The sequence below is a fragment of the Mytilus galloprovincialis genome, chromosome 8 (assembly GCF_965363235.1).
Source record: "Mytilus galloprovincialis chromosome 8, xbMytGall1.hap1.1, whole genome shotgun sequence".
NCBI classification, from domain to species: Eukaryota; Metazoa; Mollusca; class Bivalvia; order Mytilida; family Mytilidae; genus Mytilus; species Mytilus galloprovincialis.
The window spans coordinates 66,994,143-67,016,325 of NC_134845.1; the positions used below are offsets into that span (position 1 = coordinate 66,994,143).

The 22,183-nt window shown below is 32.1% G+C and overlaps 2 protein-coding genes across 2 annotated transcripts in view; both read left to right on the plus strand.

The window, feature by feature from the left end:
• Nucleotides 1–2,718: 2,718 nt before the first annotated feature.
• On the plus strand, nt 2,719–9,218 carry LOC143042415 (uncharacterized). Its single transcript, XM_076214702.1, has 3 exons — nt 2,719–3,163; nt 4,455–4,568; nt 5,833–9,218. The coding sequence occupies exon 3, from the start codon at nt 5,840–5,842 to the stop codon at nt 7,931–7,933; it is 2,094 nt and encodes a 697-aa protein (XP_076070817.1). The 5' UTR covers nt 2,719–3,163; nt 4,455–4,568; nt 5,833–5,839; the 3' UTR covers nt 7,934–9,218.
• Nucleotides 9,219–17,242: 8,024 nt separating this feature from the next.
• LOC143043476 (uncharacterized) overlaps nt 17,243–22,183 on the plus strand; it is a 33,945-nt gene continuing 29,004 nt past the window's right edge. Inside the window, exons 1-3 of the mRNA XM_076215758.1 lie at nt 17,243–17,345; nt 20,409–20,513; nt 21,970–22,074. Coding sequence (XP_076071873.1) covers nt 20,413–20,513; nt 21,970–22,074 — 206 coding nt within the window. The 5' untranslated portion in view covers nt 17,243–17,345; nt 20,409–20,412. The remainder of the gene's footprint in view (nt 17,346–20,408; nt 20,514–21,969; nt 22,075–22,183) is intronic.

Below are 22,183 nucleotides of genomic sequence, written 5' to 3' on the forward strand. Positions count from 1 at the left end.
GGAATATGGCAGTTAAACATGTATTCTCAGTTTATATTTAGTTTGAAGCATTATCGAACTAATACGACTTTCATCTTTAAAATTGACTTTGCACTAAATATCTAGTAAATGACATTACATAGGAATAACTTGTGGTGTATTCATGTATACTAGTATGTAATAATAATAAAAAGAAACCAACAGCACTATTTGACGAGGACGAAATTAAGGATTGAGTTTTAACGTCCAGTGACATATATTACAATGATGTCGAAACAGAACTTGAAATTGACAATAGGTATTCATAGAACCGTTGCTTTTCCAAAGAATTCACGCTCAGTTGCGATTTCACGTGCTATTTCACAACCTCGGGTTCGCATTATAGTTATATTTGTACAAAATAACTAACAATAACAAAATTGTGATGATTTCTTTAACTGTTCTTGAACGTTCTAGTTTTAATATAAATCTGTGATTTTTCTATTTTCGTACTTTCGTCGAAGCAAAGCAAGTTCGATCTAGACCTGGACATATATGCATTAAACAATATTCAATCGTTGTACAAATTTTATTGTAGAACATGTAGGAAAATCCGTCTTTTCGGATAAAAAAATCTACTTTGTTAACTTGGATAGAAAACTAACAATATAGTTTATCCTATTAAAACATGAACGCGGACTCCATTGAGAACACCTTGGATTGAAAGATTGCAAATCTACTGACCAATGAAATGCTTAAGATCTAGAACGCGGACCTCAGCGAGAACACCTAGATCGATAACACACTGTAATCTTTAGACCGTCGAATAGATAGCGATAATTCCAGACTTCTTTTTCTTCTTCTTTTTTTTATAGTTCAAATAAGGTCACAATATAGAAGAGTACATGCTGCCAAGGAATTGTAAATAAGGAATTGTATATTTACAATCCCTTGATGCTGCTGTACATGCCTGATTGACAAAGATTTAATAAAATTGAATTATTCATAAAAATATGTATTACAATTTAAGTGTTTCTATATTGTGATTAAAAATATGCATTTTATGTACTTGTTTTGGTTTGGATTTGTTTATTTAAAGCTCGCGAGAAAGCTGATCTCTTAAGCCGGTAACAGTAGTGGTAGATATTCACATATTTTTTTTTACATAAAAACACACTATTACATATACATGTGACAATAATTTTTTAAACCAGTTTAGACTTAGTGTGTATATGTCTCCGCTGATAATAATTCTATGTTAGATAAACATAATCATTTGGAATTAAAAGTTGTATAGTTATCAATAAGTACATTTTCAAAGATGTGGTGTACTTGCCAATGAATTAGATCACCGTACATCCTTAAACAACGAGCGAAAACCTAACCGCTTAAACATTTATAAAATTTCCCAAAATTACAAATATGAATTAAAACAATTCAAACAAGAAAACTATCGGCCTGATTGATGTACAACACTTATAGAAAAATACAAACAACAACGACAACCACTGGTCACAGAAAAGAGGGGTTTCAAACCATATGTCCCAATTAAAAAATAATTTCGTCAAACAAATGGGAGGTCTTATCTACGGAACAAAACCCGCATCCGCCACTGTACAGTCTCCTGGCTAGTATACCTGTAGGATAGTCAAAGATAATGGCGTTAAACACATATTTTCTTTATTTATGTTTTTATTTCATTCAGTTCTTCAATTTATCGATTGATTAATAAAAATATTGAATCAATTATTTTAGTTAATCTACTAGTAATTAAATGTCAGTACGATCTTTTTGATAAGATTGTAAGGCCTATATTGCTATATGGCTGTGAAATTTGGAGATTTAGTTTTATTGATGCAATAGAAAGTGCATTTCAAGTTTTGTAAACTTTTCTTAAACTTGAAAAAAATCAACCCCAAACTTTATGGTTTATGGAGAGCTAGGCTCTTATCCTATGTCAGTATATGTGGAACACCGTATGATATCTTTTTGGTCTAACATTGTAAACAGTTCCGATAGTAAATTATATAGATATATTTATAAACTCAACGTAGATGGTGGATTTACTTTCGATTGGTTGATTTGTATAAAAAATATCTTGAATAAATATGTATTTTAAAATATAACTATAGTTTTAATCCAAAAGGGTTAAAGTTGAGAATTAAACAGAGACTTTTTTTTACCAATTTTAGCAGACTTGGAAATCAGAAATGGAATATTCTCCAAAGGTATTATGTTAAAAACTGTTTAAAGAAATCTTTGAATTTGCAGAATATTTAGACTTATTACGCTATAAAGATAAGATAACGTTGTATATGTTTAGAACTGGAAATCATCGGTTACCTACAGCAACCGGTAGATGGCGTAGAATTATGAGACAGAAAAGCTACTGTGAACTTTGTAACTCTCAAGAGATAGGTTGATGTATTCTAAACTGCACAACTCTAACAGAAAGTAGAAGACCTTTTCTTAAACCTAACTATGTAAGCCGAGTAAATGTTTCGAAATTGAGCACTTTATTTATTTCAAAACATATTGTATTTTGAAAAAGGAGAAGGTATGATAAGCTATCTAATTGGCCCCCTATTTTAGTGAAAAATTAAAGACAATTGTTTTTCTGAAATATATGTTTTTTAACTTCCATAAATATCGAACTAATAAAAACACCCTTGAAGTTCGAATATTTTTAACTTTTAACAATCGAAACGAGACGTTTTTCTTTGCCTAGTAACGCAAAAACAACAAAATGGTCGGTACCTAACAGTAATATCGAATAAATTAAATAGGAGCGGACGCTCGCCCCAAGAAGATATTTTTAGATATTGCCAAAAATGTAATGTTGTGTCACCTTACAAAAGGACTTTTTGGGGCGAGCGTCCGCTCATATTGAAATTTAAAAAAAACTGTCGGAATTTTGACCGAAAAACTTACTTTTTACCGGTTGACGGAATGAACTCGTTTTATTTCCCGAATTTACGTACATGTTTCCAAGCTCATTTTCATACACGTAGATTAAGTTAAAAGACTTATGTTGACTTTTCCAGTGATATAAATACATGGAAATCAACAACGAATTTTATTTAATGAACAATTAATAGTTCATTTTGAAATGCCGGATTGTAAGACTTATTTTGTGACTCTGTTTCTGTCGGAAGGAACTGACACGATAGATTACATTGGCAACCCAGAGAGCCGTAAAACAAAGGTATGTACTTCAATATTTTTTATATAAATTGAAAAATGATTTGATTAGAAATCTGTTCTGAAACATTTTGTAAACAGAGCAACAAATCGCCGATAAACTTGAGATAATGTGATGACAGGGAAGCGGCAGACGATCATGAGCAATGCCAATGGCAAAAATATCCGTAGAAAATACTATGCGGTAAAATACACGTATTTTTTGTTTCAACTTCGATATTTGTAAAAACTAATCAACCCAGCAAGATTTATTTAGTTTGTCAACTGAATTAGACGGGGAAATATTCATCACTGATTTTGACAAAACATTTAAGTACATTAAAATTACAATGTACAATTGATCAGCCGCCGTGGCTCAATGGTACACATCGCTGCTCTGCAACTGAGAAGGTCATAGATCGTATCTCAGACACAATTTTTTTTTTTTTTTTTTTTTTTTTTTTAAATATATAAATAATATCACCTGAATGTAATAATCGGTTCTTTAAGGAAATAACAAACATAACAAACACTTATAAGGCACAAAGATGTTCACTAGACCTATATCATGCGGGAATTGTAGATAATGAATATTACTGTTATTTCCTTTCATGATGATTTTATTGAAAGTGACTTCTCAGCTTAAATGATTAAAAAACCAACAAGCAAACAATTAAAGGCTATGCTTCCCTGTCACGCCAACTCTGTGTATTTTTAAAAAATATTTCTGCTTTGTATCCATCCATCTGCTGAGTTACGCCATTTTCGAATGATTTTTATAGTCAATTCTTATGTGTCCTTGTCGGTGTTGTTGCAAGGGGGGTTACTTCCTATATTTTTAGTGGTATGAGTGTGCCGCAAAACAGGGTAACTTTTTCATGCCCTGTTTGTTAGAACAGTCTCCCTTTTTCATGTCCTGCTGGTTAGAACAGGGTCGTCCTTTCATGCCTTGCTGGTGAGAACAAGGTCTTTTTTAAACAAAGTATTTGCCTAGAACAGGATCGCGTATATAACTGTTTAAGATACAGTATAGAGCCCAGGTCTAGAACTGCATCTATTTTATACGGTCTAGAACAGGGTATACATTTTTGGAGCGTGTATAGAACAGGGTATGTTTTTTCAATATTTTTGTTTAGAACAGGATATATGTGTTTCAATATTTTCTGGTTAGAACAGGATATGATTTGGCAAGTGCTGTCGGCACAGTTATGCCATAAAGGATAGTCAGTAACCAAACCCCACACCCCAACCATGCCAACCACAGCGAAAATCTATGATACATTTTTAATCAACATAACTTTTTTTCTTTTTTTTAGATTCGAGATACGTTGTACGTCGCAGCAATACCCATGGCTTGGTTTATTCACGCATGGATTGTCCTAGACATTAAAAGATGGCGGTGGTAGTGAAAACATGTATTAAACTTAAATGTAAGTTGCAAAATTATTCAGTGTTATTGATTATACTTGAAAGGGGCATTATGTACCATATATGTAATAAAATAAATACATGTACGAAAATCAAATACATATTATCGAGTCCATGCATCGTAAACTGTTTGTTAAAGACTTTTAATACGACCGCAACATTTTTTAGTTATATTGCTATCATGTCGTCCGAGACACATTTGGTTTCCAAACAATAATTTAAGTTTATGTGAATGAATCGCTTTTAAATTTTAGCAGATGGTTCAATACTACAAAAGAAAGGTAGGGATTAAGTTTGGGGGTAATACATTTAGAAAGTCGCAGTTTTCAGACAAAAGCTTGTGTTAAAGTGTATGGATCGCATTGAAATTGTAATACAAGATATCATACCTTAAAGGAGTAGGCTGGGATTTACTTAAGGATAATTTCTCCAAAGGGGGGAGGTAAACAAAAAGGGGGTTCAATTTTTTTTTTTTCGATTATACAATTGTTTGTGTTTTATGTGTAATTTTGTCTGTTTTTTTTTTTGTTTTTTTTATCAGAGTGAGCATTGGGACAAGTTGCGCTAGAGGCTGTATCTAATTCGGAATATTCTCATTGCACAAAAACTTTACAAATAGATATAGGAAGATGTGGTGTGAGTGCCAATGAGACAGCTCTCCATCCAAATAATAATTTATAAAAGTAAACCATTATAGGTCAATGTGTGCCCTTCAACACGGAGCCTTGGCTCACACCAAACAATAAGCTATAAAGGGCCCCAAATTACTAGTGTAAACCCATTCAAACGGGAAAACCAACGGTCTCATCTATATAACAAACATGTTACTATATCCTTTACGCACCTGCCCTAGGTGACTTCTGCATTTTGATAACTGCTTAACAATCTTGTTCATGAGCACTATCCTCGAGAAGGATACTATAATAATCCTTTTTGATTTTTATTTATGCATGTTGTGATTAAAAGTGCTAGAATATAAATAAAAGCTATTTTATAAAGAATGTAATGCTGCTTCTGGTGCATGGTCAAGAAACACTAAACATTACGGGTTATATGACTACATATATTATTAACTTATGTATATTTCACGTTATGGCTTTTTTTTGTTTGTATTATCTATATTGTATTTTTTTAATATGAATATCACTGTACTGATTATGCCCATTATGGGTCCTCTATAGGAAATAAAATTGATCTTATCTTACGTGCTGATATTTTTTATTTTTTTTTTACATTAATCAATAATATTTGTTTACATTTTTCCAGGTGACTGATGGCTAAAGAGTTCAAGTGTGTGGTTTGTGGTAGATGTCATCTAAAATCCAGACGTAAGATAACAACTAAAGCACTGAAACAGTTTGTAAGAAAAAGAATTGAGCGAAACCTTGAAGAAAATGATGTGATATGTGAGAAGTGTAGATCAATATACAGGAAAACACTAAAAAAAGTAAACAATGAACAGAAAGTTTCAAACTGTCTTTCCGAGTGTATTACAGATGACAGTGACTCTGAGTTTGTTATAAATACAGAAGAAGCCGTATCCACGAAAATAATAAGTCCGAAACAAATTGAACTGAATATTTCTTCCACTCACACATCACATAGATTCTGCATTGTATGCAAGAAGGAAGGTACCAGTAGAAATAAGTTATGCAAAGTTCCTTTACAGGCAAGAACCCAAGCCTTTATAAAAAATGCCGTTTTTATAGATGGAAATACACGCTGTTGCAAACATCATTTATCTGAACAACTTTTCGACGACACATCACTTCAAGCATTAACTGCAAAATACACTACAACTTATATGAATCGTTCTGATATAACTTCATTATTAGAAAATGTGAGAAAAACCTTGGCAACCTCTCATATCCTGAATTTTGACAATCCATTATCATTATCTGATGGTGACTATTACAATCTAACTGGATTATCAAAGCAGCAATTCAATGAACTCTCCTCATATATTGTATCAGCACGTCAAACCAATGTTAGGTCTGTACGCACATGTATAGCTGTCTTGTTAACAAAACTAAGGACAGGACTTCCAAATCATATACTTGGAACAATATTTTCGTTAACCAAAAGCCAAGTGCAAAGATGTATTCATAGTGCCAGAGTTTCCCTTATGCAGGATTTTGTACCACATTTCATTGGGTTTCAGCATATAAGCCACGAAGATTTTGTTCGGAACCACACCACTCCAATAGCAAAAACTCTGTTTGCCAATGATTCTGAAGATGCTGCAATTATTGTCATGGACGGTACTTATATCTACCTCCAGAAAAGCGCTGATTATGAATTTCAGAGGTTATCATACAGCCTGCATAAAAACAGACCGCTAGTTAAACCAATGGTCATAGTAGGAACAGATGGATATATCCTGTCAGTACTGGGTCCCTATTTTGCAAACGGAAAAAATAATGACGCGGCAATAACAAAGCACATGATTTCTGTCAATGCCGAAGGCATGAATGAGTGGCTAGAGACTAGCGATGTTTGTGTGGTCGACAGGGGATTTAGAGACGTGGTAGACTTCTTAAGAGAACAAGGGTATAACGTAGAAATGCCCGTTTACCTGAAGAAGGGATCAAAACAGCACCCGGTAGAAGAAGCCAACGCCAGCAGACTAGTAACCAAAGTGAGATGGGTCGTTGAAAGTGTGAATGCACGAGTTAAACAATGGAGGTTCTTTGACAAGGTAGTTTCTAACCATTTCATTCCAATCATTGGTGATTTATTACGGATTGTATGCGCTGTTTGCAACAAGTTTCGGCCACCACTTGCTGGTACACACCCTGAGGATAAAAGTATTGCCGAAGCAATGCTTGAAAAATGCAAAAAGGGAAATGCAATCCAAAAGATGGTGACGGAAGAAGGCTTATTGACCAAACGTACCATTTACAAATTAGTTGATGCATCAAATGTTTTAGATGAACTAGCTGATTTTCCAGTTCTGAGTATGGATAAACTACGAGAAATAACCATGGGGGTATATCAGCTTAAACAGGCCCCTAACTATGTCAGAGAACATGAGGGTGAAGACGGAAAATTTGAACTGTATGTGTGCAAAATCAAAGCAAACCTGCTCAAAATTAAAATACAATCTAGGCATAGTAACAAACTTTCCCATACTGTCTTCACAAGTTACAGTGACGAAGGAGATATAGAAGGATGGTATTGTACATGCAAATCGGGAGCACGAGTAGTTGGTTGTTGTGCACATGTTGCAAGTGTGCTATGGTATCTGGGGTATCAAAGACTTGAACAGCAGTCTGGATCAAGGAGAGACTTTAAAACATCTGTTTTAGATGCATCTCACATACCGAGTTCTGATGAAAGTGACTGTGATTCTTTGCCAGAGGAGTGAAATAACTAATACAAACTGTGTGTATGTGACAGCTACTCTTCACTTATATTTTAGGGCATAACTTTAATTAAAATTCTGTTTTTCAAGAAAATGTTTAAATAAGTCATGTATTCACATATTTTATGAGCATTTACAAATAGCTAATGTCTTACTCTCATTATTTACCAAATCATGCTGATTTAGTCATTATATTGTGGTTAAATTACTTTTCTATAATGAAAAGGTCATAACCTATTCATGTTAGTAAATTTTATCGTCAATGCAAATGTTAGTATTAAAACAATATTTTCATATAATTTTCGGTGTACTTAAAATTGGAATATCGAAATCTCAGACGATAAGGAGTACACAGGCTATTAAACAAATTGCTGTTCATATACATTTAACTTACATGAGATTGTTGTATTTTGTATAAGAAAAGACTTTTCAATTAAAATGTAGTAACATAAAAAAAGTAGAATGCTGTTATCATGGTTATGTAATAGTCACGTATTAAATATATTTTGTGTTTCCATGATACCCACTGAATTTATAAGTCTAACATAAGTCGAAAACCTTACCTGTTTGGAGCAATGGAAAATTATTTTTGTTGATTTTAAAGTTTAGAATATAAGATGGTACAAACTAGAATAATAATACTCTTGAAAAGTATCTTAATATGTTTGTTAAAACACTTTCCCTTCTGACTTGCTGTTGTTGCTAAGGAAATACTAATAAATATATACATGATGTTGATAACTAGAACTACCAAAAGCAAACTCAAGCCGTTACTCAAAATTTTAATATTGCCTAATAAAGTCCTCAGTGGTTTCCAGAGATCATGGCCATTACTAGATTGAAGCTATTACTGTAACACAACGCATACTAAATATGCATCTCGATAATTTTAAGCATTTGACACCACCTAAAGTATTTTAAATATTTCATAACCATTTCAAAGAGATAGTTCACCAATAAAGGATATTTTATGGTATTCAGTAAAATCTGTTGCTAGGCAATAAACTGTTCTTGTGAGAAAAATTGCTCTATGAAAAGATCTTCTAATGAACTTTTATGCAGTTATATGTAAAAAGAGTGACTAAAAAGACCTGTAACATACTAGTATCTTATAAATTGTTAACCGTTGCTATGCACCATTTCTGTTGCTACGTTGTTGTCAAGCATTTATACAATAGAGCTACAATTAAACTGACATTTTCATTTCTTACCAATTGTTATTCTTGAACATGCATTCTGTTTTCGCATTTATTTGTACTAGTACAATAAAATGACTACTTCATTTGCAGTTAGCTTTAATTAAATATTTTATACTGTTGCTAAGCAACATTTGTGTTGCTAGGCTCAATATAAACCTAGTAAAAAAAAGATATGGATTACTCACACATTGTATTATAATGAAACACCATTATATGAACACAAACAATGCTAGATGCATTCTTAAAAGGACAAAAATCACCTTTAATTAACCGTTGCTAGGGAATATTTCTGTTGTTAGGTTGTTGCTAAGCATCCTGTAAACTCAAATTGAAGTGACTATTTATTTGTAACTTCAAGTTATTCTCAAACCAACCATCTTATCTGGAAATATGGTTATTTGTACAGATACAGCAATTTATATCTGCTTATTTTATTATATAATTAAAACGGTTGCTAGGCAACCTTCTTTTTACCGGAACATAAAAAAAATATTTTTTTTCTAAGTTTCTATACTAAGGCTAGCAATGGTACGAATAAAGGCTTCTTTGGGGAGGGGGCCAAAAACGTCCCTTATCATACCTTCTCCTTTGTGTAAATTAATTTGAATTATATATACATAAAAGTATGTTCTCCAGGCTGATCACCAATCTCTCATTCTTGTTGCTCGCTTTGTTCAAACTGGGCATACGTAAAAATCTGTATGTTAATATTATATTAAAAAATATCTTTCTTTTTACCGTTCACTTGGTTTTATAAGAAATAAAGAATCTAAATTAAATAATACAATTAATTTTATTTAGTTTTTCGGATTTAATTACCTGAAATTAAAGGATGCGAAAAGATATATTAATGTAACTTTTGCAAAGTTCAAGTTGATCAATTATTGATTTAAGTGAATAAATGAAATTTATTTTCTCGAGGAATAAATCAAATCAGGAACATATATATTGTTAGGTATACTGTTCCCAGATTGAATAGTATACAAATCCTAGTTCTTATATTATAGTAATAATTATTTATGGGCGAAAGGGATAGTATAATTGTTGTGTTGGAAGTTTATTGTGTTGGAAGAAACGTAAAAGTGTTTTATTTTCTAAATTCTATTTATTTACTCGGACATCGTAGAGTTTAAAATTCTTTTTTTTACCATATTGGACTTCATATTGTGTATTGAATTGAAACACGAACGCGGACCTCGATGAGAACACCTGGATTGAAAGTTTGCAAATATTCCGACCAATGAAATTCATTTTACTATGTAACGCAAACTTCAACGAAAGCACCTGGTAGATGAAATATTGTGTATTGAATTGAAACATGAACGCGGACCTCGATGAGAACACCTTGATTGAAAGTTTGCAAACATTTTAACCAATGAAATTCATTTTGATATGTAACGCGAACTTCAACGAAAGCATCTAGATGAAATATTTTATGTATACGATAATCAGTTTTTATTAAGACATTACCGCTCAAATATAGTTAATAAAAATTATATCAGAGCAACAATGCATAATTGTTTCTTTTCCATTCTTGTTTATTTTAATAATGTTATGTTGATTTTAATTTGGTAGGTAGACTTATATTAAATGTCCTAAACGTAAATATACGTTTTTTTTAAATGCATTAGACGTAAGATAATGTCGACTTAGAGTCAAGGTCGTAAAACTTATATCAACCAACCCATCGTTATCGCAGACTAAAATTTATCTCATATAAACAGAATATATGTTCATTTATAGCAAGACGTTTTGTACGTCACGGTGCATGACAGCACAATAATCCCTTTACAGAATCGGAACCACAATTCACAATTTTCGTATTGTGCTGCTTTTCCACTATGAACGCCTGTTTCGCGTCAGTGACCGATATTACAATTTGAAACACAGTTTTAAAAGTTTATTGAGCTGTTCCTTCATTAACAAAGTTGTGCAAGACTTAACTGTTTATTAAATTCAACAAATGTCAACATTATCTTCATTAATTTTATTATTTAACACAACATTGCTTTTATTACAAGCTATTTCATATATCAATATACAGCTAGGAAATATTTGTTGTTGACCGAAAATATAAGATACATCGATTTAAACTATTATTAACTAACTAAGTAACTTTACTTTCCGTGTCTATATTTAATTTACGAGTACACTATAGTAAGACAGAAAAAGAGAAACGGAAATATACAAGAATACCTAAAGTTTCGTAAGTCATTGCAATGGACCATACATTACTGACTTGTCACAAGTTTTCATAGCACTCAGCAAGTTTTGAAACGAATATGTGAGATAAAGATCTACTGCATTTGGGCAAATTAAAAATATGTTAAACATCTAACTATTTTATTTTTAACAGATTCACAAGTTTTAAATTTTTAAAACCGTGCATCAATATCTTATTTTTTTATTTAAATTCCTTATATGTTACGTGTATTGATCATTCATTTGTTTAAATTGTGATAAGTATATGACTTTAATAAGAATACACGCATTTATATATATATAAGTCGATAAAGTTTGAAACAAATAAACGAAAGATACATCAATGTTGTTTTGCTTGAGTGATTTACCTGTTAAAAGCTCGGGTCTCAACACGGTTTAAAACGAGTTAATACCAGTTTGAAATAGTTTAACGGGGGCGTGGCCTATTTGTTTGACGTAACTTACCGCCAACTTGAATTAAATTGAACGACTGCAAGCGAATCTATTTGACTGGCATTAAAATGATTTGATATGCATTGAAATCAATTAAAAATGATTTTTAATTTTTGTCAATCTTTATCAAATGACGGTTAATCTCATTTAAACACCGTTAATGCGTTTTTGTCCGATCAAGTTAAATTCGGGTTACTAGTGAGTGGTATTATCAAGGAGGTTCCAATGAAATAAAACTGCAGAAGATGTGATTCCATTTTCATGCTTGTGTCTCCAATGTAAATGCAAAGCTAAAGCTTACAAATACTGAATAAATCAACCTTATGAAACATTAAAAGCACAACAGAAACAAAAATTAGGTGTTATTTTACAAATGAGAAACTTTTAAAACAGGAAGCAACATCAACCTCTGTGTACCAATCATTTTTCAAAAGTCGGAATGATGCTAATTTTTAACATTTGACGGTTAAAACCGTTTTATACAGTTGAAAGCATGTTAAATTTGCATTATGTCAAAGAAAACTACTACATTTGCTGAAAAAAAAATGACAAAAAAAATAATTTTAAAGATGGCCAGTTTTTCATAAGAAAATGCTTGTGCGAATGCTTGGATGTGTTCTAAAAATAAAATTGCTTATTTCTAAAAGAAGAATCAAATATTTGCACTTCTGATGGTTTATACAGAGTCCCTACATTGTACCCTTCAAGATACATGTCACATAACATTATATTTCGAAACTAGCTTCCGGATGATTTTTGGCATATTGCATGGTTTTCTCATGAACAAGCTCTTAAATATGATGTACGCCATTGTGCATTTTACCGGAAGTGAGATATTTTTTGCCTCCCTATCTAAATTAAAAGAATGATAGTTGAGGAAGATCTATGCCAAATTTCATTCTTGTAGCATAATGTGCACATTATCTGCAATATGCTGGCAATATTCTTCTTTTATTACTTTTCAGGTTATTGTGAAGATAAAATGACCCTGTCATTCTTTCCCAATAAAAATAAATACTTAATAAAAGCATTTCAAGAATAAAAATTGGATTTAACATACATTTATCTTGACAGGGTTATGTTAAGTAAAGAAGAAACATCGAAATTGAAAAAAGACAATGCTGAGTTAAAGGACAATCTCCAACACTTATCCAGGCAATTAAAAGAATCTGAAAACAGGTTTGGTTAAATTTTAGCCTACATTTTTCAAGAAATATCATTTTAAATGTTATTTTGTGTATCTTCACTTTGATATTGAAGTGGCATATATTCACATGACCATACATGTAGTTCCTACCCTAAAACGGACGAAATATTGATAGCGCTGTATTTATGCATTGAAAACATAGATGTTTAATACTATATTAACAAAATACATACTAGTAGTATATATTATTTAAAATCGCTAAAAACTGGAAAATTTCTTATATTTTATTATTATTACAAAACTATAAGAAGTGAGTGTAAAAATAAGATAACAGTTATGGGAACTACTATAAATAATGACAAAATTGGGAAAATAAGTTTTGTTTGGGTTAAAAACTGCATTTTTGTGACAAAAATCGGCAAAAACTGATTTTTTTCTTTTACTGGTAGTAAATGTATAAATAAATATTGGGTTCCCACTTTATTTCAGACAGTAGATAAAAAATAATTATAAATAATACCCTATTCTTTTTATAAAATACGAATTTTGGGGTGAAATAGTTACTTTTTAGTCAAGAATCGAGGTAAACTGAAATTTAAGATAATCAAAATGTACTACATGTATAATAATTAATTCATTTATCTTGATTAAGTAAATAGGTGATTCGAAAGTTATGAAAAAACTATATCGAGCATTTGTCAAAGAAACAATGTCAAAACTTCATATTAAAGAAAAAAGACATATTTAGGTAGTTGCCTTCTTGAAGTATAGAAAATATAACTGACAATAGTATTTAATATTTGTTTCAACATGAGTCAAACATGAGTTCATCAGCTGCTAAATTAATGTCACCATGCATTGAATTCATACAGCTCTGACCACGACATTCTCCACACGAAATGTTACATTCTAAACCATGTTTTCTACATGTGCAGCGACGAGTATCACAATTAGTCTTGCAGTTGCAACGTAAAATTGAAAGGAGTCTTTGTCGAGCGGGTTGGTTTTTTGTCTTGATAGGCATAAGTCTTCCAGTTACAGAAGAAGTTTTGAATTTAAAATTTAAATAAAACAAAAATATAATATTGTTTCATGACAAGTATCTACATTTATTACAACACATCTGATAAAAAGCAATATTTAAATTAATATATAATAAAAATCGTCGGTTATATTAAATACAGTTATAAACAAAAATAATAAAATTGCTTAAAACGGTGAGAAAAAGACAATTTCCACTAATTTATTGCAGAAAAATGTGTTAATGTTGATTGTTGTACATAATAATACAATATTGATTGAAAAAAATAACTTGAAATAGTCAAAATTGCCTGTAAAACATTAAAATTTCCATTTTCATTCCGATAATTCAAAGTATAAAATGACGTTTACGGCGTTCCTTATTTTTTTCTCCCGAAATAGCCTTGGCTTGCAGCGTCATAAAAAATTAAGTTTTCGTTGTTATAGATACATTTTATAAAGGAGTAATTGGTTTTATTTATAACCAAAGGACTTATCAGAGTTTTTAGGCCTACATTCAAAATTAATTAACGAAAAGGCGTTGACAGAGCCAGTGTGTGAATCGTAGAAAAAATCACATTTACTGACAAATATTCAGTACTCGTGAACGTCTATATATCAATTGAATATTATAAACATACCTATTATACAACTAATTGTCTTGTATTTCACGTAAATACTTACCAATACCGGCATAACCGTTGCTACTAAAACAGCAAATTCGTCTGCTACATTGCGGTTATTTCCAGTTTGTGAACTCTTTCACGCTACAGCAGCCTGACCGTTACGTAATTTACATGTTGTTAAGATATAACTTTTTATTCAAATTGCACAAAAATTACTTGTTGCAATTTGTTTGACGTTACACTTTATTTGACTAGACTATCTGTAAAACACCAATTTCCTGATCTCTAAAATTTTAAATTATAAGTAGAGCGATGCTCAGCATGGCAACGTCTGCTATCTTGTTGATTCTATCAGAAACTATTTAAAAACCTTATTTTTCTTGAATACTACTTAGGTACTTTTTTTTATACATGTCAAATTTTATAGTTAAAGTTTGTTTGACTGAAGTTTATTGCTTAATTTGCTGGCAAATGATATTGCGCTAAGCCTTATTCACAATGCTTTACCCACCAAACACATATGCAGTTTGAATTTGAAGTCAAAGACCAGTCTGTAAAAATCATTTCTTATTCCTTAACCAAACCTATTACAACTTAAATTTTCAATTACAAACACGTTTTGCAGGATCACAGTCTAAACCTCCTGATTGCACTTGTGCTAGTTCCCAAATCACATATAATCCGACTGGCCACGTTATTACACGTTATCGAAAGGTTCAAAATATCCTGAGCCGAAACTATCAATTGGAAATACTACTTTAAAATTTTGATGGTTCAGTTCAATATGCTAGGCAATTGGCTAAGCGTGAGAAGATGTAGAATTATTTCCGAATGGATTAAGGCAGTGAGGTCGTTGATACAAATCAGAATTAAGAAGACCCTCACGTGCGAAACACTTATCCTACCTTCATGACAAATATGTTGTTGTCCCCGCAGATAAAGCCATCTACAACATCGTTTTTGTGTGTAAAACTAATTAAATTACCTGCTTGAGGAAATCCGGGATAATCAAAGGCCTGTTCTATGTTCTTTTGGAATTTCAAACAAAGATGATACACCGGATCTTTAATTACTGTATTGGATACCTAAACTGCATAAGTGTCCTTACAAACAACGGTATATTGCTGGGTCTTCCAAGTGCTCCACGAAACATCTTTCTAAATTATTAACATCTATTATATCAGCAATCACAGACGGGCTTCAAAGATATTGTGAAACAGCCTATTCTAGAGGTGACGTGAATCAGATGTTTTACTTAAAATTTCAAAGATGTTTTAGAGTACATACACTCTAACTCTCTTTCATCTTGTGATAGTATTAAAACATTTGACAAATGTTCTACACAATTTTATACAGTTATTCCACGTTCCAAACTAAAAGACAAATTGAAAGAGTTGGTATTGCTTTGTTTCATAAAAAAGAATGGCCATCGAAGATACAAGTATCTTGTCTTAGGAAGGGATAAATCCTACTTTGTAAAGGATCACTCTGATTGAAACAAAAAATATTCTGAAACTAACATTATCAAGATGCTTGATTTCTTGATTGACAACATATTTGTTACGTACGGAGGACGTGTTTTTCAACAGACTATCGGCATTACAATGGGAACGAATTGTGTCCCTCTTCTTGCCGACTTGTTTCTTTATCATTATGAGGCTGACTTATTACAGGAACTTCTTTGGAAGAAAGATAAGAAGTTAGCAATATCCTTTAAATCTACTTTTCGCTATATAGATGATGTTCTTTCACTAAATAATTCAAAATTTGGTAACTATGTCGAACGCATCTATCCTATTGAACTAGATAAAGGATACAACCGATACAGTTAAGTCGGCCTCATATCTTGACTTACATCTAGAAATTGACAATGAGGGTCGATGGAAAACAAAACTTTACGACAAAAGAGATGGTTTCAGCTTTCCAATTGTGAACTTTCCATTTCTAAGTAGCAACATTCCAGCAGCAACTGCATACGGTGTATATATCTTCCAATTGATACGATATTACCGTGCTTGTATTTCCTATAATGATTTTCTTGATAGAGGATTGTTGCTCACAAGGAATCTATTAAATCAAGAGTTCCAAATGGTGAAGTTAAAATCATCTCTTCGTAAATTTCACGGACGCCATTACGAGTTGGTGGTCCGTTATGGAATAACCGTTTCACAAATGATATCGGATATGTTCCTTACGTCATAACTACAATCCCCTTCCCTTTCATAAATGTGACCTACCGAATTAGACTATTTACCGAAATTGTTATCGCATAAGCAACACGAAGGATGCCACATGTGGAGCAGGATCTGCTTACCCTTCCGGGGCACCTGAGATCAACCCTAGTTTTTGGTAGGGTTCGTGTTTTTTATTCTTTAGTTTTCTATTTTGTGTCATGTGTACTATTGTTTGTCTGTTTGTCCTTTTCATTTTTAGCCATGGCGTTGTCAGTTTATTTTCGATTTATGAGTTTGACTGTCCCTCTGGTATCTTTCGTCCCTCTTTTGTCACTTTTACTGAGTCGAAGGGTTTTATTTTTTTTTCTTCTATTTTTCAAGTTATTGTGAAGATAAAATGACCCTGTTATTCTTTCCCAATAAAAATAAATACTTTATAAAAGTATTTCAAGAATAAAAGTTAGAGTTAACATACATTTAACTTGACAGGGTTTTGTTAAGTAAAGAAGAAACATCAAAATTGCATAAAGACCATGCTGAGTTGAAGGACAATCTCCAGAACTTATCCAAGCAATTAAAAGAATCTGAAAACAGGTTTGTTTACATTTAAGCCTACATTTTTCAAGAAATATCATTTTAAAATGTTTTTTTTGTGTATCTTCACTTTGATATTAAAGTGACATATATTCCAATGACCATACATGTAGCTCCTAACCTAAAAGGGACGAAATATTGACAGTACTTTATTTATGCATTGAAAACATAGATGTGTAATACTATATTAGCAATATACATTGTATATGTAATGAGATCTGTCAAATACTATATCATTAATTGTTTACTTGGATGGACATGACCTTTGCATTACTAGAATGTTTATGCAATTGCCTGTTGAACATAAACTTCAAATAAATAACGTAAAGTTAAAATTACGAACAATTGTCATGTACATAAAATTTTCTTCAATCACGTTTAGTTAAGTACAAAGTATTTCATGATTATACCGACTTCAAAATAAGCTTGGAAGTGCTATGTCTTGAATTGTAATGTGTGATTTGTTTTTGGTTCTGTAAAACACCAATTTTCTTATCTCCAAAATTTCAATTTATAAGTAGACGGATGCTCAGCATGGCAACGTCTGCTATCTTGTTGATTCTACCAGAGACTATTTAAAAACCTTAATTTTCTTGAAAAATACCCTTGTACTTTTTTTTTATAGTTTTACAGATAATAAATTTTATAGTCAGATTTTGTTTGAGTGAAATATATTGCTTAATTTGCTGTCAAATGATATAGCGCTTATGCAAAATGCTTTACCCACCAAACACATATGCAGTTTGAATTTGAATTTCAAAGAACAGTCTTAACCAATGACTTCTTATACCTATATTAAACATATTACAACTAAAAATTTCAATTATTACAAACACGTTTTGCAGGATCACAGTATTGACGACTTCAACTCTAATCCTCAAGATTGCACTTGTGCTAGTTACCAATTTACATATAATCCGACTTGCCACGTTATTACCAATGACCTCAACATTGTTAATAACATTTCTCTACGAAATGTGTTATCGAAAGGTCCAAAATATCGTGAGCCGAAATCCATCAATTGGAAATACAACTTTAATATTTTGATGGATTCAGTCGAAGATTTTGCCAGACAATAGACTAAGCGTGAGAAGGAAGACGTAGACACTTTTTTCCGAATGGATTAATGCAGTGAGGTCGTTGATACAAATAAGAATTAAGAAACTGAATGAGGCTATCAATGCCCATGCTACGTCAATCTTTAAAAACCCTAATGTTGCAAAACACTTATCCTACCTTCATGACAAATTATGTTGTTGTCGCCGCAGATAAAGCCTCTAACAACATCGTTTTTGTGAGTAAAACTCATTACATTAACTGCTTGATAAACGAATTAGGTATTGACAATTCACTTGGAAACCCAGCATATACCCTCACGACACTTACCAAAGAGGAAATCCTGGATAAGCATAGGTCTGTTCTATGTTCTTTGGAATTTCAACCAAAGATGATGAACTGGATCTTCCATCACGGTATTGGATACCTAAACTGCATACGTGTCCTAACAAACAACGGTATATTGTTGGGTCTTTCAAATGCTCAACGAATCCTCTTTCTAGATTATTACAATCTATGTAATCAGCAATCAAAGATGGGCTTCAAAGTTATTGTCAAACTGCCTATTCTAGAGGTGGCGTGAATCAGATGTGGATACTTAAAAATTTCAAAGATCTTTTAGAGTACATACAATCTGACTCTCTTTCAACTTATTATAGTATTAAAACATTTGACTTTTCTACACTTTATACAAGTATTCCACATTCCAAACTAAAAGACAAATTGAAAGAGTTGGTATTGCTTTATTTCATAAAAAAGAATGGGCAACGAAGATACAAGTATCTTGTCTTAGGAAGGGATAAATCCTACTTTGTAAAGGATCACTCTGATTCTAACAAAAAGTTCTCTGAAACTGACATTATCAAGATGCTTGATTTCTTAATTAACAACATATTTGTTACGTGCGGAGGACGTGTTTTTCAACAGACTATCTGCATTCCAATGGGAACAAATTGTGCCCCTCTTCTTGTCGACTTCTTTCTTTATTATTATTAGGCTGACGTCAAACAGAAACTTCTCAGGAAGAAAGATATATAGAAGTTAGCAATATCCTTTAACTCTACTTTCCGCTATATAGATGACGTTCTTTCACTAAATAATTCAAAACGTGGTGACTATGTCGAACGCATCTATCCCATTGAACTAGAGATAAAGGATACAACAGATACAGTAAAGTCAGCCTCATATCTTGACTTACATCTATAAATTGACAATGAGGGTCGATTGAAAACAAAACTTTACGACAAAAGAGATGATTTCAGCGTTCCAATTGTGAACTTTCCATTTCTAAGTAGCAACATTCCAACAGCACCTGCATACGGTGTATATATCTCCCAATGGATACGATATTCCCGTGCTTGCATTTCCTATCATGATTTTCTTGATATCAGGTTGTTACTCACAAGAAAGTTTGAACCTAGAGTTCCAAATGGTGAAGTTGAAGTCATCTCTTCGTAAATTTTACGGACGCCATCACGCGTTGGTTGACCGTTATGGAATAACCGTTTCACAAATGATATCGGATATGTTCCGTACGTCGTAACTACACTCCCCTTCCCTTTCATAAATGTGACCTACCGAATTAGACTATCTACCGGATTTTTTTTATATCATAAGCAACACGATGGGTGCCACATGTGGAGCAGGATCTTCTTACCCTTCCGGAACACCTGATGTCACACATAGTTTTTGGTGGAGTTCGTGTTGTTTATTCTTTAGTTTTCTTTGTTGTGTCATGTGTACTATTGTTTGTCTGTTTGTCCTTTTCATTTTTAGCCATGGCGTTGTCAGTTTATTTTAGATTTATGAGTTTGACTGTCTCTCTGGTATCTTTCATCCCGCTTTTGTCACTTTCACTGGGTCGCATGGCAATACTCTTTTTTTTTAACACTTTGCAAGTTATTGTTAAGATAGAAGGACCCTGTTATTCTTTCTCAATAAAAGTAAATACTTTATAAAAGCATTTCATTAATAAAAGATTGAGTTGACTTACATTTATCATCACAGGGTTATGTTCATTAAAGAAGAAACATCGAAATTGCAAGAAGAAAATGCTGAGTTGAAGGACAATCTCAAAAACTTATCCAAGCAATTAAAGGAATATGAAAACAGGTATGTTGAAATTTTAGCCTACATTTTTCAAGAAATATTATTTTAAATGTTAGTTTGTGTATCTTCACTTTGATATTAAAGTGGCATATATTCCCATGCCCATACATGTAGCTCATACACTTAAAGGGACGAAATAATGATAGTGCTTTATTTATGCATTGAAAACATAGATGTTTAATACTATATCAACTAAATACATAGTATATATAATGAGATCTGTCCAATACCTTATCATTAATTGTTTACTTGGATGTACATGACCTTTGCATTACGATCATGTGTCATGTACATATGTTTTTGTTAAACCAAATTTAATTAAGTTCAATGTATTTCATGATTATACTGATTTCAAAATAAGCTTGGCAGTGCTATGTCTTGAATTCTAATGGGTGAGTGGTTTGTGGTTCTGTAAAACACCAATTTTCTGATCTCTAAAATTTTAAATTAAAAGCGGATAGATGATCAACATGGCAACGTTTGCTTTCTTGTTGATTCTACCAGAGACTATTTAAAAACCTTATTTTTATTGAAAAATCCCCCTCTACATTTTTTTTATAGTTTTACAGATAATAAATTTTACAGTTAGATTTTGTTTGACTGAATTATATTGCTTAATTTACTGCCAAATGATATTATACGTTATCTACGTTCATCTCCGTAGATATGGATATTTTAACACCCTGAAGTACCCCAGTACACCATGACGCGTAGCCGAAAGGTGTACAGGGTACTGAAGGGTGTTAAAATATCCATATCTACGGATATGTACGTAGATAACGAATTTATCCCCGGTCTTAGTTCGAATCGGGCGAGTTTTATGGAAATTCGGGTACAAAGTGTTACGTGAAAACAACGTTTTTTTCATTATCTTAAAAGTTTTATTGAAATTTAAAAATTTTACATATTTTTTACGGGTTGTAGGGTACTACCTTTGGTAGAACCCGACAGGTAGTCAAATATAAGACGTTTTTAATACGGAGACAGAGAAACTGGATTGAGTCAAATTTGGCGCTCAATATTGTGAGCGTTACGCCATAGATGGTGTGATGTCAACGTGGGTCATTTGCATAGCTAGGTCAGTAGTCCCATTCCTTAAAAATGTGGCAGTCAAGTGATGCATTTGATGAAATGAGTGTAAATGATCGGCATAATAGGACAAAATCGTTAATGAATTAAATATTTAATTACAAACATCATGGATAATCTACAGAATTCAATAGTTCACAAGGAGCAATTAACGAACTAAGGAAAACTTGAGGGAAAATCCAAACACATAAGCAGTTTGAATTTGAATGTTGTCACTTTCACTGGGTCGCAAAGGAATATTCTTCTTTTTTCACTTTTCAAGTTATTGTAAAGATAAAATAGCCCTGTTCTTCTTTCCCAATAAAAATTAAAACTTTATAAAAGCATTTCAAGAATGCGAGTTTGAGTTAACATACATTTATCTTGACAGGGTTGTGTTAAGTAAAGAAGAAACATCGAAATTGCAAAAAGACAATGCTGAGTTGAAGGACAATCTTCAAAACTTATCCAAGCAATTAAAAGAATCTGAAAACAGGTATGTTTAAATTTGAGCCTATATTTTTCAGGAAATATCATTTTAAATGTTATTTCGTGTAAATTCACTTTGATATTAAAGTGGCATATATTCCCATGACCATACATGT